Raw genomic sequence first — 18,257 nt, 5'->3', positions numbered from 1 at the left:
CCCTTCCATCCCCTCCGGCACCGGGAGCTGCGCACGGCGGCACCGGGGGGGTCCCGCGGCCCCGGCAGGGACCGGGGAGGACACGCGTGGCGCGGGGTGGGGGGCGGCTGTGGGAGAGGCAGGACCCCCTTCTCCCGCCTGTGCGTGGTGCTGGCGGGGGCACCCTGAACCCTCGTGGTCACCGGTGGGTGCAGCCTCCCCCCATCCCTGGGGGTCTCCCGGGCAGCGCCCGCAGCAGCGCCGGTGCCGGCGACGAGCCGGGCGGGCGCGGGGATGCTGCGGGCACCGGCCCGGGATGCTGCGGGCACCGACCCCGCTGTCCCGGGAGCTCCCCCCCAGAGGGTGCCGGAGCCCCTGCGAAGGGCTGGCACTGGGTGTCACCGGCACAGCCCGGCTGCCACCGGTGGGCTCCGGTCTGAACACGGCCGGGGCAGCGGCGGGGGGAGCGCAGCGCTGCTCGGGTGGGCTGGAGGATGCTGGGCGACGCTGAAGCCCCCCGCCCGCTGCAGCGGGAGGGATGGGGGGGTCACGGCCCGCACCCCAGCCCCGGCCCTGCGTGGCTCGGCGCTATTTATACCGCGGCCGGCGCCTGGCGTGGGGCCAGAACCGCCCCCGCGCGATCCTGCCCGGGGTGGGGGGGCCGCGCCGGGGGCCGTGGGGGGGGGCCGGGGCACATCCCCGGGGCTGGCGGCGGGGGGGCACCGGGAGGTTCCACACGGGCACGGTGCCCATCGCGGGGGTCCTGCCCCAGCCCCCCCCGCTCCCCTCTCTCCCCACTGCCCCCCTCCAGCCCCCCCCCGCCAGACCAGGCGTCCGGCGCGGCGGGGCCGTTCCCAGCCCCGGCGCTGCCCCCGGCTGACGCACATCCTCCGCCCACGGCCCCGCCGCTTCCCGGCTCCGCCGCCCACGGGCCCAGGAGGGGGAGCGGGGGGGGGCCGCCCGAGCCCGCTCCCCCCCCGCGCTGCCCGCCCACGGGCGGCCACCGCCCCGCGGGGAGGGACCCACGCGGAGGGCGGCACCCGCTCCCCGGTGCCGGCAGCGGAGCGAATCGGAGCCCCCCGCGCCGAGCCGCCCGTGGGATGCGGGACCCTCTCCCCGTGCCGGGCCCGCCCCCGCCCCGCGGTCCCCCCTCGGTTCGCCCCCCCCCCCGTCCCGCGGGGCCCCCCCAGCCCGGCCGGGCGGGGGGCGGGACCTGCGCGTCCCCCACGAGCGACCCATTCACACAAACGTGGCGATGCCGCGCTCTGATAGGCGGAGGTGGTTGTCAATCAGGGGGATTCGGGTGGGCCCTGCGGTCTGATAGGCCAAGGGGCGTGTCTGTCAGGGCCGTTACTAGGGCGGGGCGTGGCTCTGGGTTAAATGGCGCTCCACGTTGGTCACCGTGGCAACCGGGGGCGGGAGCGCGGCTTCTTCCTGCGCACGCTACGCTAATAGGTTAAAAACCTGTCAATCAACGCGGCGGGCCGCGGGGGGGCGGGAGCAAGAGCAGGAGTGCCTTTTAATAGGTCGATCCAGCTGTCACTCGGCGATAACGCGCCGCTCCCATTGGCTGCTGCTGCCCCTCCCATTGGCGGCGGAAGGGAAGGTGGCGGCGCGGCCGCGGCGGGAGGGATGAAACCGGCCCCGGCGCGGCGGCGGCTTCGGGGGTTCCTGGTGCTGCTGCTGCTCTTTCTGCCGTTTCTGCCCTTTGGAGCTGCAGGTGCGTGGGGCGGCGGCGTCACCGGGCGGGGAGCGGGGACCCCCGGGAATGTGCCGAACTGGGGGATCCGCGGGGAGGGAAAGGGCACCTGTGTGTTTGGTGGGCGAAGCAGGCGGGGACTGACCCCCTCCCCCTGTGCTTCCCAGGCGCCAGGGACCCGGTGATCCCGCTCCAGGAGGGCCGCGTGTCGCAGCACAAGGAATCCCAGCGCTTCTGCTACACCAACACCGGCGTGCCGCGATGGCACGACATCTGGACGAGGACACAGGTGAGGGGGGGAGCAGGAGGAGGAGGGGGCAGGTCCTCCCTGCCCTGACCCTTCTGCCTACGCCCTCCTGTCCCCCTTTCCCCGGGCAGATCCGCGTCACCAGCAGCCGCATGATCCGGGTGACCCAGGTGGACAGCGAGGAGGAGCTGGAGAGGTTCAGCGTGTGGAACGTGGTGTTCTCCTTCCTGCGGGGGAAGCTGAACGACACCAGCATCGACGTGGACCTCTACAGCAACAAAACCTGCCTCAAGGTGGAGCTGCTGGAGCCCGGCACCACCTACTCCGTCCTCCTCTTCCGACGTAGGTCCCCCCCGAGCAGGAGGAAGGGGGCCTGGAGCTCCCCAGGGGACAGCCAGGACACGACCCAAGGACCAGCAAGGCTGTTCCTTCCTTGGGACGAGAGCAGGGTCTGGGGAAGGAAGGATGGCTTTGTCCATGGGGGGATTTGGGGCCCTTGGAGGTTCACCTGGGCATTGCCCCGTCCCTGGGCTTGTGACTCCGTGGGCAGTGGGAGCTCAGCCTGGATGCCACTGTGCCAGGGTTCCTCTCCACTTGCATTCCCTCTCTTTCCAGGCTTTGACCCTAAGCTCTTCCTGGTTTTCTTCCTGGGCCTGCTGTTGTTTTTCTGTGGGGACATGCTGAGCAGGTGAGTCCCCCCAGTCTCCGGGGGCTGGGGAAGGTGGGTCAGAGCCTCCTGGGGGTGTGTCTGTGCACGGGTACCCCTCAGCCCCCCGGTGTGATCCCCTGTGTGATCCCTGCAGGAGCCAACTCTTCTACTACTCGGCCGGGATCAGTTTTGGCCTGTTGGCCTCGCTGCTCGTCCTCGTCTACGTGATGTCCAAGGTCATGCCCAAGGTGGGTGTCACCTGCTGGGGGCTGAGAGGCCCCATAGCCCTCCCCACACCTGTACTGGGGTACTGGGCTGCAGGTCTGGCTTGGCACAGAGCAGCCCAGCACTGGGGGAGGCAGCGGGGCTGCCCCTCTGCCTGCCTCCAACACCCCTCTCCTCTGCCAGAAAAGCCCTGTGTACTTCCTGCTGGTGGGAGGCTGGTCCTTTTCCCTCTACCTGCTGCAGCTGGTCTTCAAGAACCTGCAGGAGATCTGCAAGTCCTACTGGCAGTACCTGCTAGGTGGGTGGGAGCCCTGGCATCACCGACCACACGTCTCCTGGCGCAGCTGGAACGTGCCGGCGAGCGAGGCTGGGGCTCCCTGTCCCTGGTGCTCCAGAGGGGTGGGCTCCAGTCAGGTTCACCCTCATCCTGGTGGAGCCCTGGGCTCCTGCCCCATCCCTGTGCTGCCCCACAGGTTACCTGCTGCTCGTGGGCTTCCTGAGCTTCGGCGTGTGCTACAGGTACGGCCCCTTGGAGAACGAGCGCAGCATCAACCTCCTCTCCTGGACCCTGCAGCTCCTGGGGCTCCTGCTGATGTACTCGGGCATCCAGATCCACCCCATCGCCCTGGCCCTGGTGCTGGTTGCTGTCTGCACCAAGAACCTGGACTACCCCTTGCAGTGGGCCTTCGCTGCCTATCGGTGAGGCCCCGGCTGTGTGGGGAGGAGCTGCTGGATGGAGCCTGTGTGCTGGAACTGGGGGGTTTCCACAGGGCTTTGAGGCTGGGCTGGGTAACTGGGGGGGTTGTGCCCTTTTTTCCCTGTGGTTGGTGCAGGAGAGGGCCCTTGGGAGTGAGAAGAGGAGGTCAGAGCTCTGGCCCAGCTGCCCCAGGGGCTGCTCCTGTCCTGGGATCCTGCCCTGGGGTTCCTGCTCCAGGGATTCTGCCCTGGGGGCTGATCCTGTCCTGGGATCCTGCCCTGGGGTTCCTGCTCCAGGGATTCTGCCTCGGGGGTCCTGTCCAGGGACCCTGCCCCAGAGCTGGCCCTGCTCCAGGGGTCCTGCTCTGGGGATTCTGCCCCAGGAGCTCATCCTGCTCCAGGGGTTCTGCCCTGGGGGTCCTGCCATGGGAGCTGGTCCCAACCTGGGGGTCCCAGCCCCTCTGGGTGGGCAGTAAGTGGTGCTGCCCCCCTGGCAGGAGAGTGCAGAGCTCCAGGCTGGGCCCGAGCCCCCGTCGGCTGCTGACAGAGGAGGAATATCGGCTCCAGGGCGAGGTGGAGACACGCAGGGCCCTCGAGGAGCTGCGCAGCTTCTGCCAGAGCCCCGATTTCTCTGCCTGGACGGCCGTGTCCCGCATCCAGTCTCCCAAAAGGTACCATCCCCAGCAGTGTGGCCACTCCGTGTCCCTCTGTGCTGTCACCCCTGTCCTTGGAGACAGGGACGTGGAGCCACAGGGGTCTGTGGTGCGGGGGAGCCTGGGGGAAGGGATGGATAATGCCCTGTCCCGGCACCAAAACACTTCCCTGGGGCTCTGTGAGTGCCAGGGCCCCTCCAGGGGCACCAGACACACCCCCAACCCGCTGCCCCACGGCCCCCCCAGGTTTGCCGAGTTCGTGGGTGGTGCCTCTCACGTCACCCCCAGCGAGGTGTCTGTGCACGAGCGGGAGTTCGGCCTGGAGAGCCTCTTCATCAACGAGCAGCTCTTCGAGGAGGAGGAGGAAGAGGAGGAGATGGGCAACAGTGCTGGGAATCGTGGGAGTTATTCCCTGTCCCACAACCACCTGGATGGCCACTGAGGTCAGCTGTCCTGGGGCTCAGGGAGGGAGAGGAGGGTGGTTGGGGTGGACCCTGTGGGGACAGACCCCCTCTGATGGGGGGGAAAGGGGGGGCTGACACCCTTCTCTTTCCCTACACCCGCCTGAGGTGTGAAAGCCCTCGTGAGGTGTTGGTGGGGGGAGGACACAGGGAGCCCCCCTGGGCTGGGGTCACCTGGTGCTGGATGAAGGGGGGCTGGAGCCACCCCAACTTTTGCAGTGGATGTTTGTGAGTTCCCAGGGCCTGAACCCAGGGCAGGGACCTCCTCCCCAGGCCTGGGTGCTGATCTGGCTCCATCCTCAGCCGAGGGCAGCAGATGGGAGCCCCTTCCCCACCACTGGGCACCCGGGCTGTGCCCAGGGTGGGGACAGACCTTCCCCTCCCCTCCTGTGCAGGCGCCTGCGAGGGCGATGAGAGGAACTTTGTCCCTGTCCCACGGGTACCTGCGTGCTCAGCACCTGCCTGGAGCCGGGGAGGGAGCTGCTGCTCCTCCTCCTCCCTTACCAAAGATGTCAGAGGGCTCCAGCTGGTCGGGCCACACCTCTGCCTTGGCTTTGATCCATGTGTGGATACCAAAACCTCGGTGCCTCCCTGGTGGAGCTGTGGGGCTCAGAGAAGGCAGCCTCGAGGCCCATGGGCTGCTCCCAGCTGTAGTGTTGGGGTGCAGGCCATGCTCAGCCCCCTGTCCCCACCCCAGAGCTGAGGATGAGTGTGGATGTGCTTCCTCCCTGCCTCGCTGCCCTTCACCTGCTGTTACTCCTCTTCCAGTGGGCAGGGGCTGGGGGTGACCCTGCCAGTGTTTCCTGCTCCCAGTGCTGCCTGGGGGGCTCTGCCAACGCACAGAGCTGGAGAGGATGCCATAATCTATCCCATAATCTATGCAACTTGCTAAGCAATAGCACTGCCCCCCCCAGCTGCCCTGGGCACCCCCAGCCCGGCCCTGGGCACCCCCAGCCCAGCCCCTACCTCACCCCCACCGCTGCAGGAGCTTCTGCTGCGTGTTTGTCCCTGGCCCAGGTTTGCTCCCTGGCCCCCCCTGCGCTTTCCTCCCTGTTCAGGTGTGAGCAGCCGCTGTTACAGCCTCCCCCCCCCAGCGTGATGGATGACTGATTATATTTTTAATAAAGATGTATTTTTTAGGTCACGAGCCTCATTCGTCCGTCCCACAGTGGCCCCGGGGCTGTTCTGCTGGAGGTGCTGCTTGGGGACACAGAACAGCCCTGTGGCAGGACCTACCATGGCCTCAGGCCTCTTGTCCCACTGTGCTGGGCACAGGGGTCCTCCCTGGGGTCAGGGGTCCCCCCTGGAGCAGCCCCAGCTGCTCCCGGTTCCATCCCCGTGCCTTGCCCCGGTTTCCCGCGGCCCGGGAGGAAGCTCCCTTTGTTTGCTCGGCTCGGGGATTTTCCCTGCCTGTTCCTGCTCCCAGCTGCCGGGTGGGGAAGGGACAGGGCAGCGGGGCTGGCGCGCTGGAGCCGTGGGAGTCCCGGGGTGCTCCCCGCGGGTTGCTGTGCTTCGTGCCTCAGTTTCCCCCCGCGGGCGGGCGCGGTGCCCCGGGGGTGGGCGCGGTGCCCTGGGGGAGGGCCCTCCAGCCCCCCCGCCCCTCCATGGGCCGGACGAAGCCAGCACCGGGCGCTGGGCTGGGCTGAGCCCCGCCGGTTCCGGGGCAGCTCCAGCTGAAGCCACTCCAGGAGTTGCTGCTCTGCGACCGGGAGGTGAGTCGGGGACCCCTCTGCTCCAGGACACCACCCAAATCCCCCCACCCTGGGCTGGATGGGGGCACCTTGTCCCCACAGCTCCCACCCTGGGACACCTGCACCCCACGGGGCGTGGGGAACGCTGGGGCGAGCCCAGCACTGCCCTGGAGCTCTGGGGGGCTCTTGCTTTGGCTCCCACCCGTGGGTGCTCGCCCTGGGGTCCCGCACCCAGCAGCACGGGGGGCTCGGTGCCTGTGCCCTGCGCCGGGCGAGGCTGCAGGGACCCGAGGGAGGTTTTGCCACCCCTAGAGGCTGCTGGAGCCACCACCTGCATTGCCCCGTTTGCCTCATCCTTCCTTCCCCACCTCCTCGCTCGTGAACTTTCCCCAGCCCCGATAAGCGGGGTGGGTTTACAGCCCCGTGCTCAGCTGTAAACCGGGGGTGAAGGTCACCCGGGGAACGCGGCTGTGCTGTCAGAGACAGGTGAGGGTGCTGGTGAGGGGGGGCTGTGCGTGCTCTCGGGGGTGACCCGTCTGGGGTGGGCTGGAATCCCCTCCCTGCCCCGGTTCCCCCCCGCCAGGAAGGAGGGAGGAAGCGGAGGCTCAATTCATCCCTGCTCCAAGAATAGGATCCAGGTGTCCGTATTTCCTGGCCGGGCTCTGCTTCCCCGCCAGCGTCCGGCTGCCCCCGGCCCCACCACGGGGTCCTGGGCACTCGGGTGCCCCGGGAAATCGCCCTCTGTGGATGCGTGGCCGCCTTGTCCCCTGTCCCCGGGGGCTGCCTGCCCCGGCGTCAGGGGGAACAGCCAAGATCCCAGGGGCTGCTGAGGACCCGGGCGGTGTTTTGGGGAAGGGGCTGCACGCCCGCGGCTGCAGCCCCCCCCTCTGCCGTGCCCCAGCTGCCCCGGAGCTGCCTGGCCATGGAAGACGCCGCCCCGCTGCTGGACGCCGAGGCCGTGGCTGACCTGGTGCTGCTGGACCCGCTGACCGAGGAGTCGCTGCTCCAGACGCTGCAGGAGCGATTCCGCCGCAGCGACATCTACGTGGGCACGGGGGGGGCGTGGGCACGGGGGCTGCTGGGCTGGGAGCGGGGTGGGGGGTCTGGGATGGGGAGTGGGATGTGGGGTCTGGGATGGGGAGTGGGAGGGCTGTGGAGTCTGGGATGGGAAGTGGGATGTGGGGTCTGGGATGGGGAGTGGGAGGGCTGTGGAGTCTGGGATGGGACGTGGGATGTGGGGTCTGGGATGGGGAGCACCGGGAGCTGGGCTGGGTCCTCCCGTTCCCTCACCCCCTCCTGTCCTGCTCTCCCACAGACGTACATCGGGAACGTGGTGATCTCGGTGAACCCCTACCAGTCCCTGCCCATCTACACCCCCGAGAAGGTGCAGGAGTACCACGAGTGCAACTTCTTCGCTGTGAAGCCCCACATGTGAGCACGGGGAGGCCGGTGGGGCCCTCAGTGCCCCGGATCCCACCGAGGGCTCCACCCGTGGGCGATCCCAAGGCATCGGGGTCCGAGGGAATCCACTGGGGGCAACCTCACAGCCACAACGGGGGGTCTTGGCGTTTCCTGAAGCCCCCAGATGGCTCCATCCAGCCTCTTCTCCCCCCTCACCCCCAGCTATGCCATCGCTGACGATGCCTATCGCTCGCTGCGGGACCGGGACAGGGACCAGTGCATCCTCATCACCGGCGAGAGCGGCGCCGGCAAGACAGGTAGGGCCAGGGCTGCCCCCGGGGCTCTGTGGGCTGCGAGGCACTGGTGGGACTGTGGGCACGGCCTGGGCACCCCTGGCCCTGCACCCACGGCCCCAGACCCACGGCCCCTTGCTCGCAGAGGCCAGCAAGCTCGTGATGTCCTACGTGGCGGCCGTGAGCAGCAAAGGGGAGGAGGTGAACAAGGTGAAGGAGCAGCTCCTGCAGTCCAACCCCGTGCTGGAGGGTAGGTGCCCCACATCCTGAGCCCCACGTCTCGCATCCTGGACCTGCCAGGGCTCGGCACAGCCCCTCTGGACTGCGCCATAACCCCCTGCCCTCCCCCTGCAGCCTTTGGAAACGCCAAGACCGCCCGTAACGACAACTCCTCCCGCTTCGTGAGTGACCCGGGGAGGGCGGGTGGACCCTGCCGGGGCCATGAGGACCCTGCTGGGGCTGAGGGCACAGGGGGGATTGGGCTGTGGATGTGGGGAGAGGAGCTGCCACCCCCCCCGGGACCCCTGCCCTGACCCCAGCCCCCTCCCTCAGGGAAAGTACATGGACGTGGAGTTTGACTTCAAGGGGGAGCCCCTGGGAGGGGTCATCAGCAACTGTGAGTACCCACTGCCCGTCCCAGGGGGTCCCGCCCCACACCGACCTCCCGGCGGCACTGACCCCTCACTGACCCCTCCCGCAGACCTGCTGGAGAAATCCCGCATCGTCCGGCACGTGAAGGGCGAGAGGAACTTCCACATCTTCTACCAGCTCCTGGCCGGGGGCTCAGCGCAGCTGCTCCGTACGTCCAGACCCCGCGCTGGGGGGGCTCGGGGGAGGCAACAGGGGCTGGGGGGGGCCAGGAGGGGTCACGGCTGAGCTGCCATCTCCTATCCCCTCATCCAGAGCAGCTGAAGCTCCGCCAGGACTGTGGGCACTACGGATACCTGAACCAGGGGACCTCCAGCTTGCCTGGCATGGATGACGCAGCCAACTTCCGTGCCATGCAGGTACCCGTGGGAAGCCAGGACCCCCTTCCCGAACACCCTGGGGCCCACCCCGGCTCCCCCTGAGCTGCCCGTGTCTGTGCCCAGGATGCCATGAAGGTCATCGGCTTCTCGCCCGCCGAGGTGACGGCGCTGCTGGAGGTGACGGCCGTGGTGCTCAAACTGGGCAACGTCCAGCTGAGCAGCAGCTTCCAGGCCAGCGGGATGGAGGCCTGCAGCATCGCCGAGCCCCGGGGTAGGGATGGGGGCAGGGATGGGAAACGGGGGGCGGGGGACCCGCTCGGTCCCCTTTGGGCCCTGGCACTGCCATCTCCCCCCCAGAGCTGCAGGAGATCTGCGAGCTGATCGGGCTGGACCCCGGCACGCTGGAGCAGGCGCTGTGCTCCCGCACGGTGAAGGCACGGAACGAGACGGTGCTCACCACCCTCACTGTCCCCCAGGTGAGTGGGACCACCCCCGGCCGCGGGGCTGATGCCCCACAGCCCCCCGTGAGCTGGCACCAGCCCCTCTCCCCTCTGCCCAGGGCTACTACGGCCGGGACGCGCTGGCCAAGAACATCTACAGCCGCCTCTTCGACTGGCTGGTGAACCGCATCAACACCAGCATCCAGGTGAGCCCCGGGGGACCCTGGACCCCCAGCAGGACCCTGGACCCCCTCCCCACGTGGGGCCAGGGCACACCCTGGCCTGACACCCCGTTACCTCCCCAGGTGAAGTCGGGTGAGCAGAGGAAGGTGATGGGTGTCCTGGACATCTACGGCTTCGAGATCTTCCAGGTGAGTGCAGGACCCACCTGGCCCCATCCTGGGGGTGGGGGTGGCAGAGTGGACATGGGACGGGGCCAGGGGCTCGGGCACCACCTGCCATCCAGGACCCTTCTCTTGCAGGACAACGGCTTTGAGCAGTTCATCATCAACTACTGCAACGAGAAACTGCAGCAGATCTTCATCCTGATGACGCTGAAGGAGGAGCAGGAGGAATATGTCCGAGAGGTACCCCCAGCCCTGGCCAGAGCACAGCCCTTGGGAGCCTCGGCCCCCCGGGATGGGGAAGTGCCGGAGACGGTTCCGCCGCACGTCCCTCCCTCGCCCCGCTCCCTGCTGGGAGCAGATTCAATGGCAGGAAGGGATCCGGGACCCTCGTCCCCGTGGCCGGATTTCCAGTTCCTGCCCCACATCAGCTGGGGACGTCCGTGGGGCAGGGCTTGGACAATCCATGTACCTGACCCCCCTCTGCTCCCAGGGCATCCAGTGGACACCGGTGGAGTTTTTCGACAACAGCATCATCTGCAACTTGATCGAGAACGTGAGTTGCCCTCCCAGTGCCGGGGTCTTGGGATCCCAGCTTCCCCCATCACTCCCAGTACGAGTTTGGGCTGTGCAGAGCCTGAGCTGGGATTTGCTGGGGCCGGTTTGGGGTGACACCATCCGTGGTGGCGCAGAGCACCAGTGGGATCCTGGCCATGCTGGACGAGGAGTGCCTGCGGCCCGGCGTGGTCAACGAGGACACCTTCCTCACCAAGCTCAACCAGCTCTTCGCCACCCACAAGCACTACGAGAGCAAGGAGACGCAGAACGCCCGGCGTGTCATGGACACCAGCCTGCCGGCGCGGTGCTTCCGCATCCACCACTACGCTGGCAAGGTCTGACAGGGCTCTGTCCTCTTCCCAGAGCCCCAGACCTCTTTCCCGCGCCCCAGACTTCTTCCCAGCGCCCCAGACCTCTTCCCAGCGCCCCAGACCTCTTCCCTGCACCCCAGACCTCTTCCCTGCACCCCAGACCTCTTCCCTGCACCCCAGACCTCTTCCCAGCACCCCAGACCTCTTCCCTGCACCCCAGACCTCTTCCCTGCACCCCAGACCTCTTCCCAGCGCCCCAGACCTCTTCCCAGAGCCCCAGACTTCTTCCCAGCACCCCAGACCTCTTCCCAGCTTTGCACGGGAGACGCAGGGCTGGATTGGGAACAGGCACGGAGACGCCGACCGTGACCCGCTCCCTCCCCGCGCGCTGACCCCGCTGACCCCCCAGGTGACCTACAACGTGACGGGCTTCATCGAGAAGAACAACGACCTGCTCTTCCGTGACCTGTCGCAGGCCATGTGGGCGGCCCGGCACGCGCTGCTGCGCTCCCTCTTCCCCGAGGGGGACCCCCAGAAGGTCTCCCTCAAGCTGCCGCCCACCGCGGGCTTCCAGTTCAAGTCCTCCGTGGCGATGCTGATGAAGAACCTCTACTCCAAGAACCCCAACTACATCAGGTACCGGCCCCGAGGGGGACCCCCGGCCGCGGCTCCGGTGCCAGCGGGACCCCCTGACCCACCGCTGCACTCCCCAGGTGCATCAAGCCCAACGACACCAAGTCAGCGATGGTGTTCACACCGGAGCTGGTGCGGGCGCAGGTCCGGTACCTGGGGCTGCTGGAGAACGTGCGGGTGCGGCGGGCGGGCTACGCCTTCCGCCAGCTCTACGGCCCCTTCCTGCAGCGCTACAAGATGCTCAGCCCCCGCACGTGGCCCCGCTGGGCCGGCAGTGACAGGTAACGGGGCCGGGCCGGGCCGCGGGGCCGGGGGGCTGCCGGGGGGGCTCTGACCGGCCTCGTCTGTGCCGCGGTGCAGGGAGGGGGCCGAGGTGCTGCTGGCAGACCTGGCGTACCCCAAGGAGGAGCTGGCCTTCGGCCACACCAAGATCTTCATCCGCTCGCCACGGACAGTGAGTCTGGGGACGGGGCAGTCCGGGGGGATCCAAGCTTGTCCTGGGGGCTCCTGGACAGTGCCGCAGCCCCCAGCAGTGGTTCTGGGGGAGTCCCTGTCCCCGCTCGGTGCCCCAGCGCTCACCGTGGTTGTTCCCAGCTCTTTGACCTGGAGCGGCGGCGCCAGGAGCGCGTGGCCCAGCTCGTCACCCTCATCCAGAAGATGGTCCGGGGCTGGCGGTGCCGGACCCAGTACCAGCTGATGCGCAAGAGCCAGATCCTCATCTCTGCCTGGTTCCGGGGCCACGCGGTGAGGAAGGGCAGTCCTGGGCACGTGTCCCCTGCCCGTCCCTCGTCCCCTGGCTGTCCCAAGCCGCCCCAGCTCATCCCCCCTCTCCCCCTGCAGCAAAAGAACCGGTACAAGCAGACGAAGCGCTCGGCACTGATCCTCCAGGCGTACGCGCGGGGCTGGAAGGTGAGGGCTGGGCGTCTCGGGGCTGGCAGGTCTGCTGGTGTGGGCAGGAGGGTGGGGGGCACAGGGTGGGGAGGAACAGGGGCTCCTTGTGCCCCATGGTGGGACCGGGGGCTCTGTGTGTCCCATGGTGGGATCAGATCCATCCTCATCTCCTCTCCCCGTCTTCCATCCTTCTCTCCTGCCTCTCTCCTGCCTCTCCCTCTCGCTCCATATCTGTGTTGGTGTCTCTCCCTTGGGCCCCCTGGGCTCTCCCCCCCGCAGTCTCGCCGGCTCCTCCGGGAGCTGAAGTCCCAGAGACGACGCTGTGCGGCCGCCACGACCATCGCCGCTCACTGGAGAGGGTACCAGGTAACGGGGCCAGCCCTCCCGCTGCCTCTGTCCTGCTGTCCGGGCTGTCTGTCTGTCTGCCCACCCTGTCGGGCTGGAGCCACTGTCCTCTCCGCTGGGGCCAAATGGGGGCAGGGGGATGGGGGGGCAGGGGATGGGGGGCAGGGGGATGGGACACCCGTGTCCTTGGGGGGCTGGCAGTGGGATGGTGGCGATGTCCAGCCTCCCCACCCTCACTGGCTCCGTCCCCGCAGGCGCGCAGGACGTACAGGAGGTATTTCCGCACCAGCGCCAGCACCTTCCTGGCCAACTTCATCTACCGGCGCCTGGTGAGCGGGGCCGGGGGGAGAGGGGACCTTCCCAGCGCCCCACCCTGGGGCTGGACCCTGCGGTCCCCTCCTGACCCCCCTCTGCACTGTCACCCCCAGGTCTGCAGGTACCTGGTGGGGCTGGCAAAGAACCTCCCGCCGCTGTCGGTGCTGGACCGGACCTGGCCCCCGGCGCCGTACAAGTTCCTGGGTGATGCCCACCAGGAGCTGAAGAGCATCTTCTACCGCTGGAAGGTGGGAGCGGGGGGAGAGGGGGGGAGTGCCCGCTGGGATGTTGTGTCCCTCCGTGCCAGCCCACCCGAGGGGTGGCACTGAATCGCCCCCTCCCTCGGCAGTGCAAGAAGTACCGGGACCAGCTGCCGCCGTCGCGCCGGGCCCAGCTGCAGGCCAAGCTCTGCGCCAGCGAGCTCTTCAAGGACAAGAAGACCCTCTACTCCAAAAGGTGCCAGGGTTGGGGGCTGTGGGGAGGAGGGGGCTCAGGACAGCGGGGGCTGACGGGCTCATCCCCAGCGTGCAGCAGCCCTTCCGCAGCGATTACCTGGGGCTGAAGCAGAACCCCAAGTACCAGAAGCTCCACACCATGGCCAAGGACAAGGTGGTGATGGCCGACACCGTGAGGAAGGTGAACAGAGCCAGCGGCAAGGTGAGCCCCCCCCTCGCCCCTGTCCCCACTGGAGGGTGTACAGGACCACACTGACCCCCTGCCCGTGCTGACCCTGCCCGCAGACGGTCCCGCGCCTGCTGCTCCTCACAACCGAGCACCTGGTCCTGGCTGACCCCAAGACTGCCCAGCCCAAGACCGTGCTCGGCCTCGGTGACATCCGCAGTGTCTCCGTCACCCGCTTCTCCGACGGCTTCCTGGTCTTACACCTCAAGGAGGTACCCGGGGAGGGGGGTCCCTGGGGGCTCAGGGGTCCCCAGCAGGGCTGACCCCCCGCTCGCCCCACAGGTCTCCACGGTGGGGGCCAAGGGCGACTTCCTGCTGGTCAGTGACCACCTCATCGAGCTGGTCACCCGCCTGCACCAGACCCTGGAGGCCACCACGGGGCAGGCACTGACCCTGCACATCACGGACAAGTACGGGTGGGGCTGGAGTGGGTGTGGTTGTCATGGGTGGGGCCTGAAGGGCAGGGCTACGAGGGGCTGCTGTGGACAGGACTAATGTGGATGGGGCAGGGCTGTAGTGAGAGGGGCCCAGAGGGTGGGGCTGGTGTGGGTGTGGCTACTGCAGGCGTGGCTGGGCATGGTTGTCTGCACCAGGCAGCCCCTGAGAGGTGGGTGTCACCAGGGCAGCAAACTGGGCACTGCGGGGCCCGGCGTGTCCCCACCCCACCTCTCCATCCCGCCCCTCCCCTCCATCCTGCCCCTCTTTCCAGGTTCTCCACCCGCTTCCCGAAGGGTGACATGTCTGTCACCGTGGTGGAGTCACCCAAGGCCGGCCCCGACGGCCCCATCTGCAAGAAGAAGGGCAGCCACAAGATGGAGGTCCTGGTGCACTGAGGGGACTCCCACCCTTCACAGGGACGCCCACCCATGCACCGGCACCCCCGACCCCCTTGTGTCATCCCCCTGCCCCCCCGGGTGCTGGCAGTGCCCAGGAATCGCTCCAGACCCATTAAAAGGATGCTGAGGTGTCGGTACGGGGGTGGTGTCACAGTGGGTGACCCCATTCCAGGTAGGGTGGGGGGATCCCATCGTGCCAGAGCCCCAGGACACGGTGCCACGATGCTGGAGCTGGGGGACAGAGCCCAGCACAGCCTTTCCTGCTGCCTGATTGCGGCCGGCGCTCGGCTCCTGGCGATTGGAAAGGCCCCAAATTGCGGCCACTTTTCCCATTAAGTGGCTCCCGGCTCGTGCTGCTGCAGAGGCAATTTCTGGGCAGCCGTGGGCGGCTGCACGTGAGGTCCCTGGCACCCTCTCCCTGTGCTGGCCAGCCACGTCCCCCCCTGCCCAGGGTCCCCTACCCCACTGCAGGACCCCCCGTGCAGGTTGCTCCCGACACAGGCTGGCACTGGAGCTGCATTTGGGAACCGGTTGCATGGACAGGGGACAGAGGGGAGTCACCACACAGCCCCAGTGACACCACTGCAGCCCCCAGGGACCTGTGGGACCCCCGCCAGTCCTGCAGCCCCCTGGAGCCCACAGCTCCCGTGCCAGCATGTCCTCCCCTTGCCTTTTCTCTCCTGCACTGATCAAGCTCTCGGAGAGGGTTTTTTTCCTGTCCCCACACATCACCCGCGTTACCTTCGGGAGCTGCCAACTCCCCGTCACGTCACCATCAGCACCAGCTCCCAGGTGGGCCCTGGAACAGGGTTTGTCGTGCAGGGGGAGCGTGTGCGGGCAGCTCCTGCACGCGGGGGGACACGTGTGCGTGCGTGGGGGCCCCCGACGGCCCGGCCGTGCCCCGGTGCCGAGGGCTCCCCCCTTCCCCCTCGGGCTCCGTCACGTCCCCGCGCAGGGACCTTCCCTCGGCGAGGGGCGAGAGCCGTAAACAAGCCCGGGGCACCGCGGCTCTTCACGGCTGCCTCGCACTTGGCATCGCACAAGTAGGTGTTATTAATTAATTAGTCCATCTCTGGCCAGGCTCCGATTTAATTAACGTTCCCGGCACTGCAGATGCTGCCCTGCCCCGGGCTGTGCTGCCACGTGAGCCGCCGCTGCCTTCCCGGGGGGCTGCCGCAGCCACCGGAGCAGCCGCAGCCACCTGTTGCTCGGGATGAAGTCGGTGGCTCTCACTTGTTGGCCCGGTTGTTCCCCCTTTCGTCGCACCCCTCCGCTTCCCCCCAGAATTTCCCTCCCAGTCTTCCACCTTGGCACATCCTGGCATGGGAATGGGCAGGCCGGGAGCACCAGAGTGGGGCTGGGGGTGACGGGCAGGGTGCGAGGGGTGTGTGTGTGTGTGGGCACGTGTGTTTTTGTGTGTGTGTGGGCACACGTGTGTATGTGTGCGCAGATGAACACGTGTGTGCATCCTGTGTGCGTGGCGGGAGCGCTGCTGATCCCCCCCAAACCCCGGCTGCAGAGTCCGGCATCCAGCCAGGACCATCCCACCGTCTGTGTTCCCAACAGACACGTCGTGACGGGGGGCACGTCCCCGTAACGAGGGGCCGGGGGCTGCGTGGGCACAGTGCCCCTGTGCTGACCCCCCAGCCCGGGCGCCGCGGGGGGCCGGTGTGGCTGCGTGGGCACACGCGTGTCGCAGCGTGACTCCGCATGTGCGACGGGTGCTGTCGGTGTCACGGTGCCTGCGTGGGCGTGAAGCTGCAGGGTGGGGGTACCACCCCCCCCGGCCCCCATTGGCAGCTCTCCTCTCACCCACCCCCGCCGTGCCATGGGCAGAGCCCCTTATTTAGCGCCGTGCAGCAGCTGGTGCCACCGTACTTCGCCTCCCGGCTGAGCCCATGCTGGGGGAGCCACTGCAGCTGCCCACCACCACCACTGTCACCGCCACCACCGCTGCCCACCGCTCCTCGAGGCGTCCCTGCTCTGCAGCCACCGGTGACGAGGGTCCCTCAGCCCCTGGCCCCGCACCAGGCAGCACCGGAGGGCTCGGCAGGTCTGTGTCTCCGTGGCCTGCAAGCCCCGGGGCTTTCCCAGGGTCCGTGGGGGCTGCTGAGCCCTGTCCCTGTCCCGCTGGGGCTGAGGGAAGGCAGAGGGAAGAGGGGGAGGTTCGGGATGGCACTCGGGAGGGCACGGGAGGGAGGAGAGAGGGGGTGAAGGTGTTCCTTGAATTCGGGGAGGGTTTGGGGGGGCTCTGGAAGCAAGTCTGGCTGTGGGCAAGCATGTGTGTGCCAGGGGACACCTGTGTGCTGGCACGGGTGAACGTGCAGGACAGAGCCCGAGCCGTGCCCGTGCCCGCTGTGCCCACGTTCGTGCGTGTTTGCACAGTCTGAACTATGTGTGACAGCACAAACGCGGCACCACGGGCATGAGCAGGGACACGGGAACCCCGGGGCCACAGCAGGGCCGTGTCCCCCTGCACACCCCGTAACAGCCCCCCCCCACCCCTGTAAGGCACCCGCGGGTGCAGCCCCGTCCCCGGGACACCGGCACGCTCCCTCCCTCGTTGACCCGAGTGGGGGTCCCGTCGCCCCCCGTCCCCCCGTCTCCCGTCTCGCTGCTTTCCCTCCCCAGAGCCCGGTCCGGTCCCGGGCTCGTCCCGGGCCGCCCCGTCGAGGGGGCACCGGCTCGGGGCGGCCCCGGGCCCCGCCGCTCGGCCGCTGACCGCGCCCCCAGACCCCCGCCGAGGATGAGGAGCCGCCCGGTGCTGGCGGTGCTGCTCGTCCTGGCGCTGCCGCTCGCCCTCGCCCGCCGCCCCCCCGCCGCCGCCCCGCAGGAGCCCGCGCCCCCCGCCCAGGTACGGCCGTCGTGAGGGGGCGCGGCGGGCGGAGCCCGGACTCCCGGGAGCCCCTCGATCCCTTCCCACCGCGCTCACCCTCTTCGCTCCCGCAGGGGATGCTCGTCCCGGAGCCGCTGCGCTGGAGCGCCCGGGGCAGCCCCGGGGCCGCCGCCGCTGCCGCCGCCGCGCTGGAGCTGCTGCGGGAGCAGGGCGCCGGTGAGGGGCTGGGGGGGCTCGGGCTGGGGGGCTCTCGGTCCGCCCGGACCCCTCTCACCCGCTTCGGTCTCTTCCAGGTCCCCCCGCGGCGCAGCAGAAGCGTAAGTCCCGCCCGGTGCCGGTGACGGTGCCGGTGCCGCCGCCGGGGCCGGGGCCGCTGACGGCCGGTCTCTCCGCAGGGGACATGCACGATTTCTTCGTGGGGCTCATGGGGAAGCGGGCGGCGGAGCCCGGGCGAGCGGCGGGGCGGGGGGAGGGCGGCCCGGCCCCCCGCTGCTCTCCGGGGACCCCCGCGCCCGGCCAGGCCCCGCTGCGAGCCCTTTGAGCCACGGGACGAGCCCCCCACGCCCGGGGGCCGCGGGACCGGCAGCGGGGGCGTCCCGGGCGCCGCCGCCCGCGGAGCCGTCGTGGGACCCCGCCGGGAGCGCGGCCGTCCCGCCCCGCGCGCGTGTCCGCGCGCCCACCGCCGCGCGTGTCCGCGCACCCGTGTACACCCGCATCGCCCCGCTAAACACCCACCCGTGACTGCGCGGGACACGCGCAAACACCGTCTCTGTGTCTTGGCTGCGCCGCCGGCACCCGGCTGGGGCAGCCCACGGGGATGGGGCTGCGGGGACGGATCCACGGGGATGGGGCTGCGGGGACGGATCCACGGGGATGGGGCTGCGGGGACGGATCCACGGAGATGGGGCTGCGGGGACGGATCCACGGGGATGGGGCTGCAGGGACGGATCCACGGGGATGGGGCTGCGGGAAAGAGCCCACGGGGATGGGGCTGCGGGGACGGATCCACGGAGATGGGGCTGCGGGGACGGATCCACGGGGATGGGGCTGCGGGGACGGATCCACGGGGATGGGGCTGCGGGAAAGAGCCCACGGGGATGGGGCT

At 69.1% G+C, this 18,257-nt stretch overlaps 3 protein-coding genes across 3 annotated transcripts; all 3 read left to right on the top strand.

Annotated features, from left to right (window-relative positions):
- Positions 1-1,234: 1,234 nt before the first annotated feature.
- NEMP1 (nuclear envelope integral membrane protein 1) lies at positions 1,235-5,705 on the top strand. The gene is made up of 11 exons (XM_017836604.1): positions 1,235-1,282; positions 1,435-1,699; positions 1,846-1,967; positions 2,057-2,267; positions 2,541-2,613; positions 2,729-2,822; positions 2,983-3,097; positions 3,273-3,498; positions 3,993-4,166; positions 4,395-4,591; positions 5,005-5,705. Exons 1-10 carry the CDS (start codon positions 1,235-1,237, stop codon positions 4,588-4,590), a joined length of 1,524 nt encoding a protein of 507 aa, XP_017692093.1. The 3' UTR covers position 4,591; positions 5,005-5,705.
- Positions 5,706-6,223: 518 nt separating this feature from the next.
- MYO1A (myosin IA) lies at positions 6,224-14,381 on the top strand. Its single transcript, XM_017836620.1, has 29 exons — positions 6,224-6,321; positions 7,202-7,345; positions 7,616-7,731; positions 7,924-8,018; positions 8,140-8,244; positions 8,349-8,395; positions 8,547-8,610; positions 8,695-8,793; positions 8,898-9,001; positions 9,086-9,233; positions 9,320-9,438; positions 9,522-9,608; positions 9,708-9,773; positions 9,885-9,989; positions 10,240-10,302; positions 10,439-10,639; positions 11,025-11,251; positions 11,329-11,529; positions 11,609-11,702; positions 11,843-11,992; positions 12,089-12,157; positions 12,419-12,505; positions 12,739-12,813; positions 12,913-13,047; positions 13,149-13,255; positions 13,324-13,456; positions 13,540-13,692; positions 13,763-13,890; positions 14,190-14,381. Exons 2-29 carry the CDS (start codon positions 7,223-7,225, stop codon positions 14,311-14,313), a joined length of 3,225 nt encoding a protein of 1,074 aa, XP_017692109.1. The 5' UTR covers positions 6,224-6,321; positions 7,202-7,222; the 3' UTR covers positions 14,314-14,381.
- A 2,681-nt stretch (positions 14,382-17,062) lies between these two features.
- LOC108508070 (tachykinin-3-like) lies at positions 17,063-17,693 on the top strand. Its single transcript, XM_017836603.1, has 4 exons — positions 17,063-17,143; positions 17,266-17,368; positions 17,446-17,469; positions 17,548-17,693. The coding sequence occupies exons 1-4, from the start codon at positions 17,063-17,065 to the stop codon at positions 17,691-17,693; spliced, it is 354 nt and encodes a 117-aa protein (XP_017692092.1).
- The last annotated feature ends 564 nt before the right edge of the window (positions 17,694-18,257 follow it).

Source organism: Lepidothrix coronata, unplaced genomic scaffold, assembly GCF_001604755.1.
Source record: "Lepidothrix coronata isolate B3197 unplaced genomic scaffold, Lepidothrix_coronata-1.0 Scaffold281, whole genome shotgun sequence".
NCBI lineage: Eukaryota > Metazoa > Chordata > Aves > Passeriformes > Pipridae > Lepidothrix > Lepidothrix coronata.
This window is presented reverse-complemented; position numbering and strand designations above follow the sequence as displayed.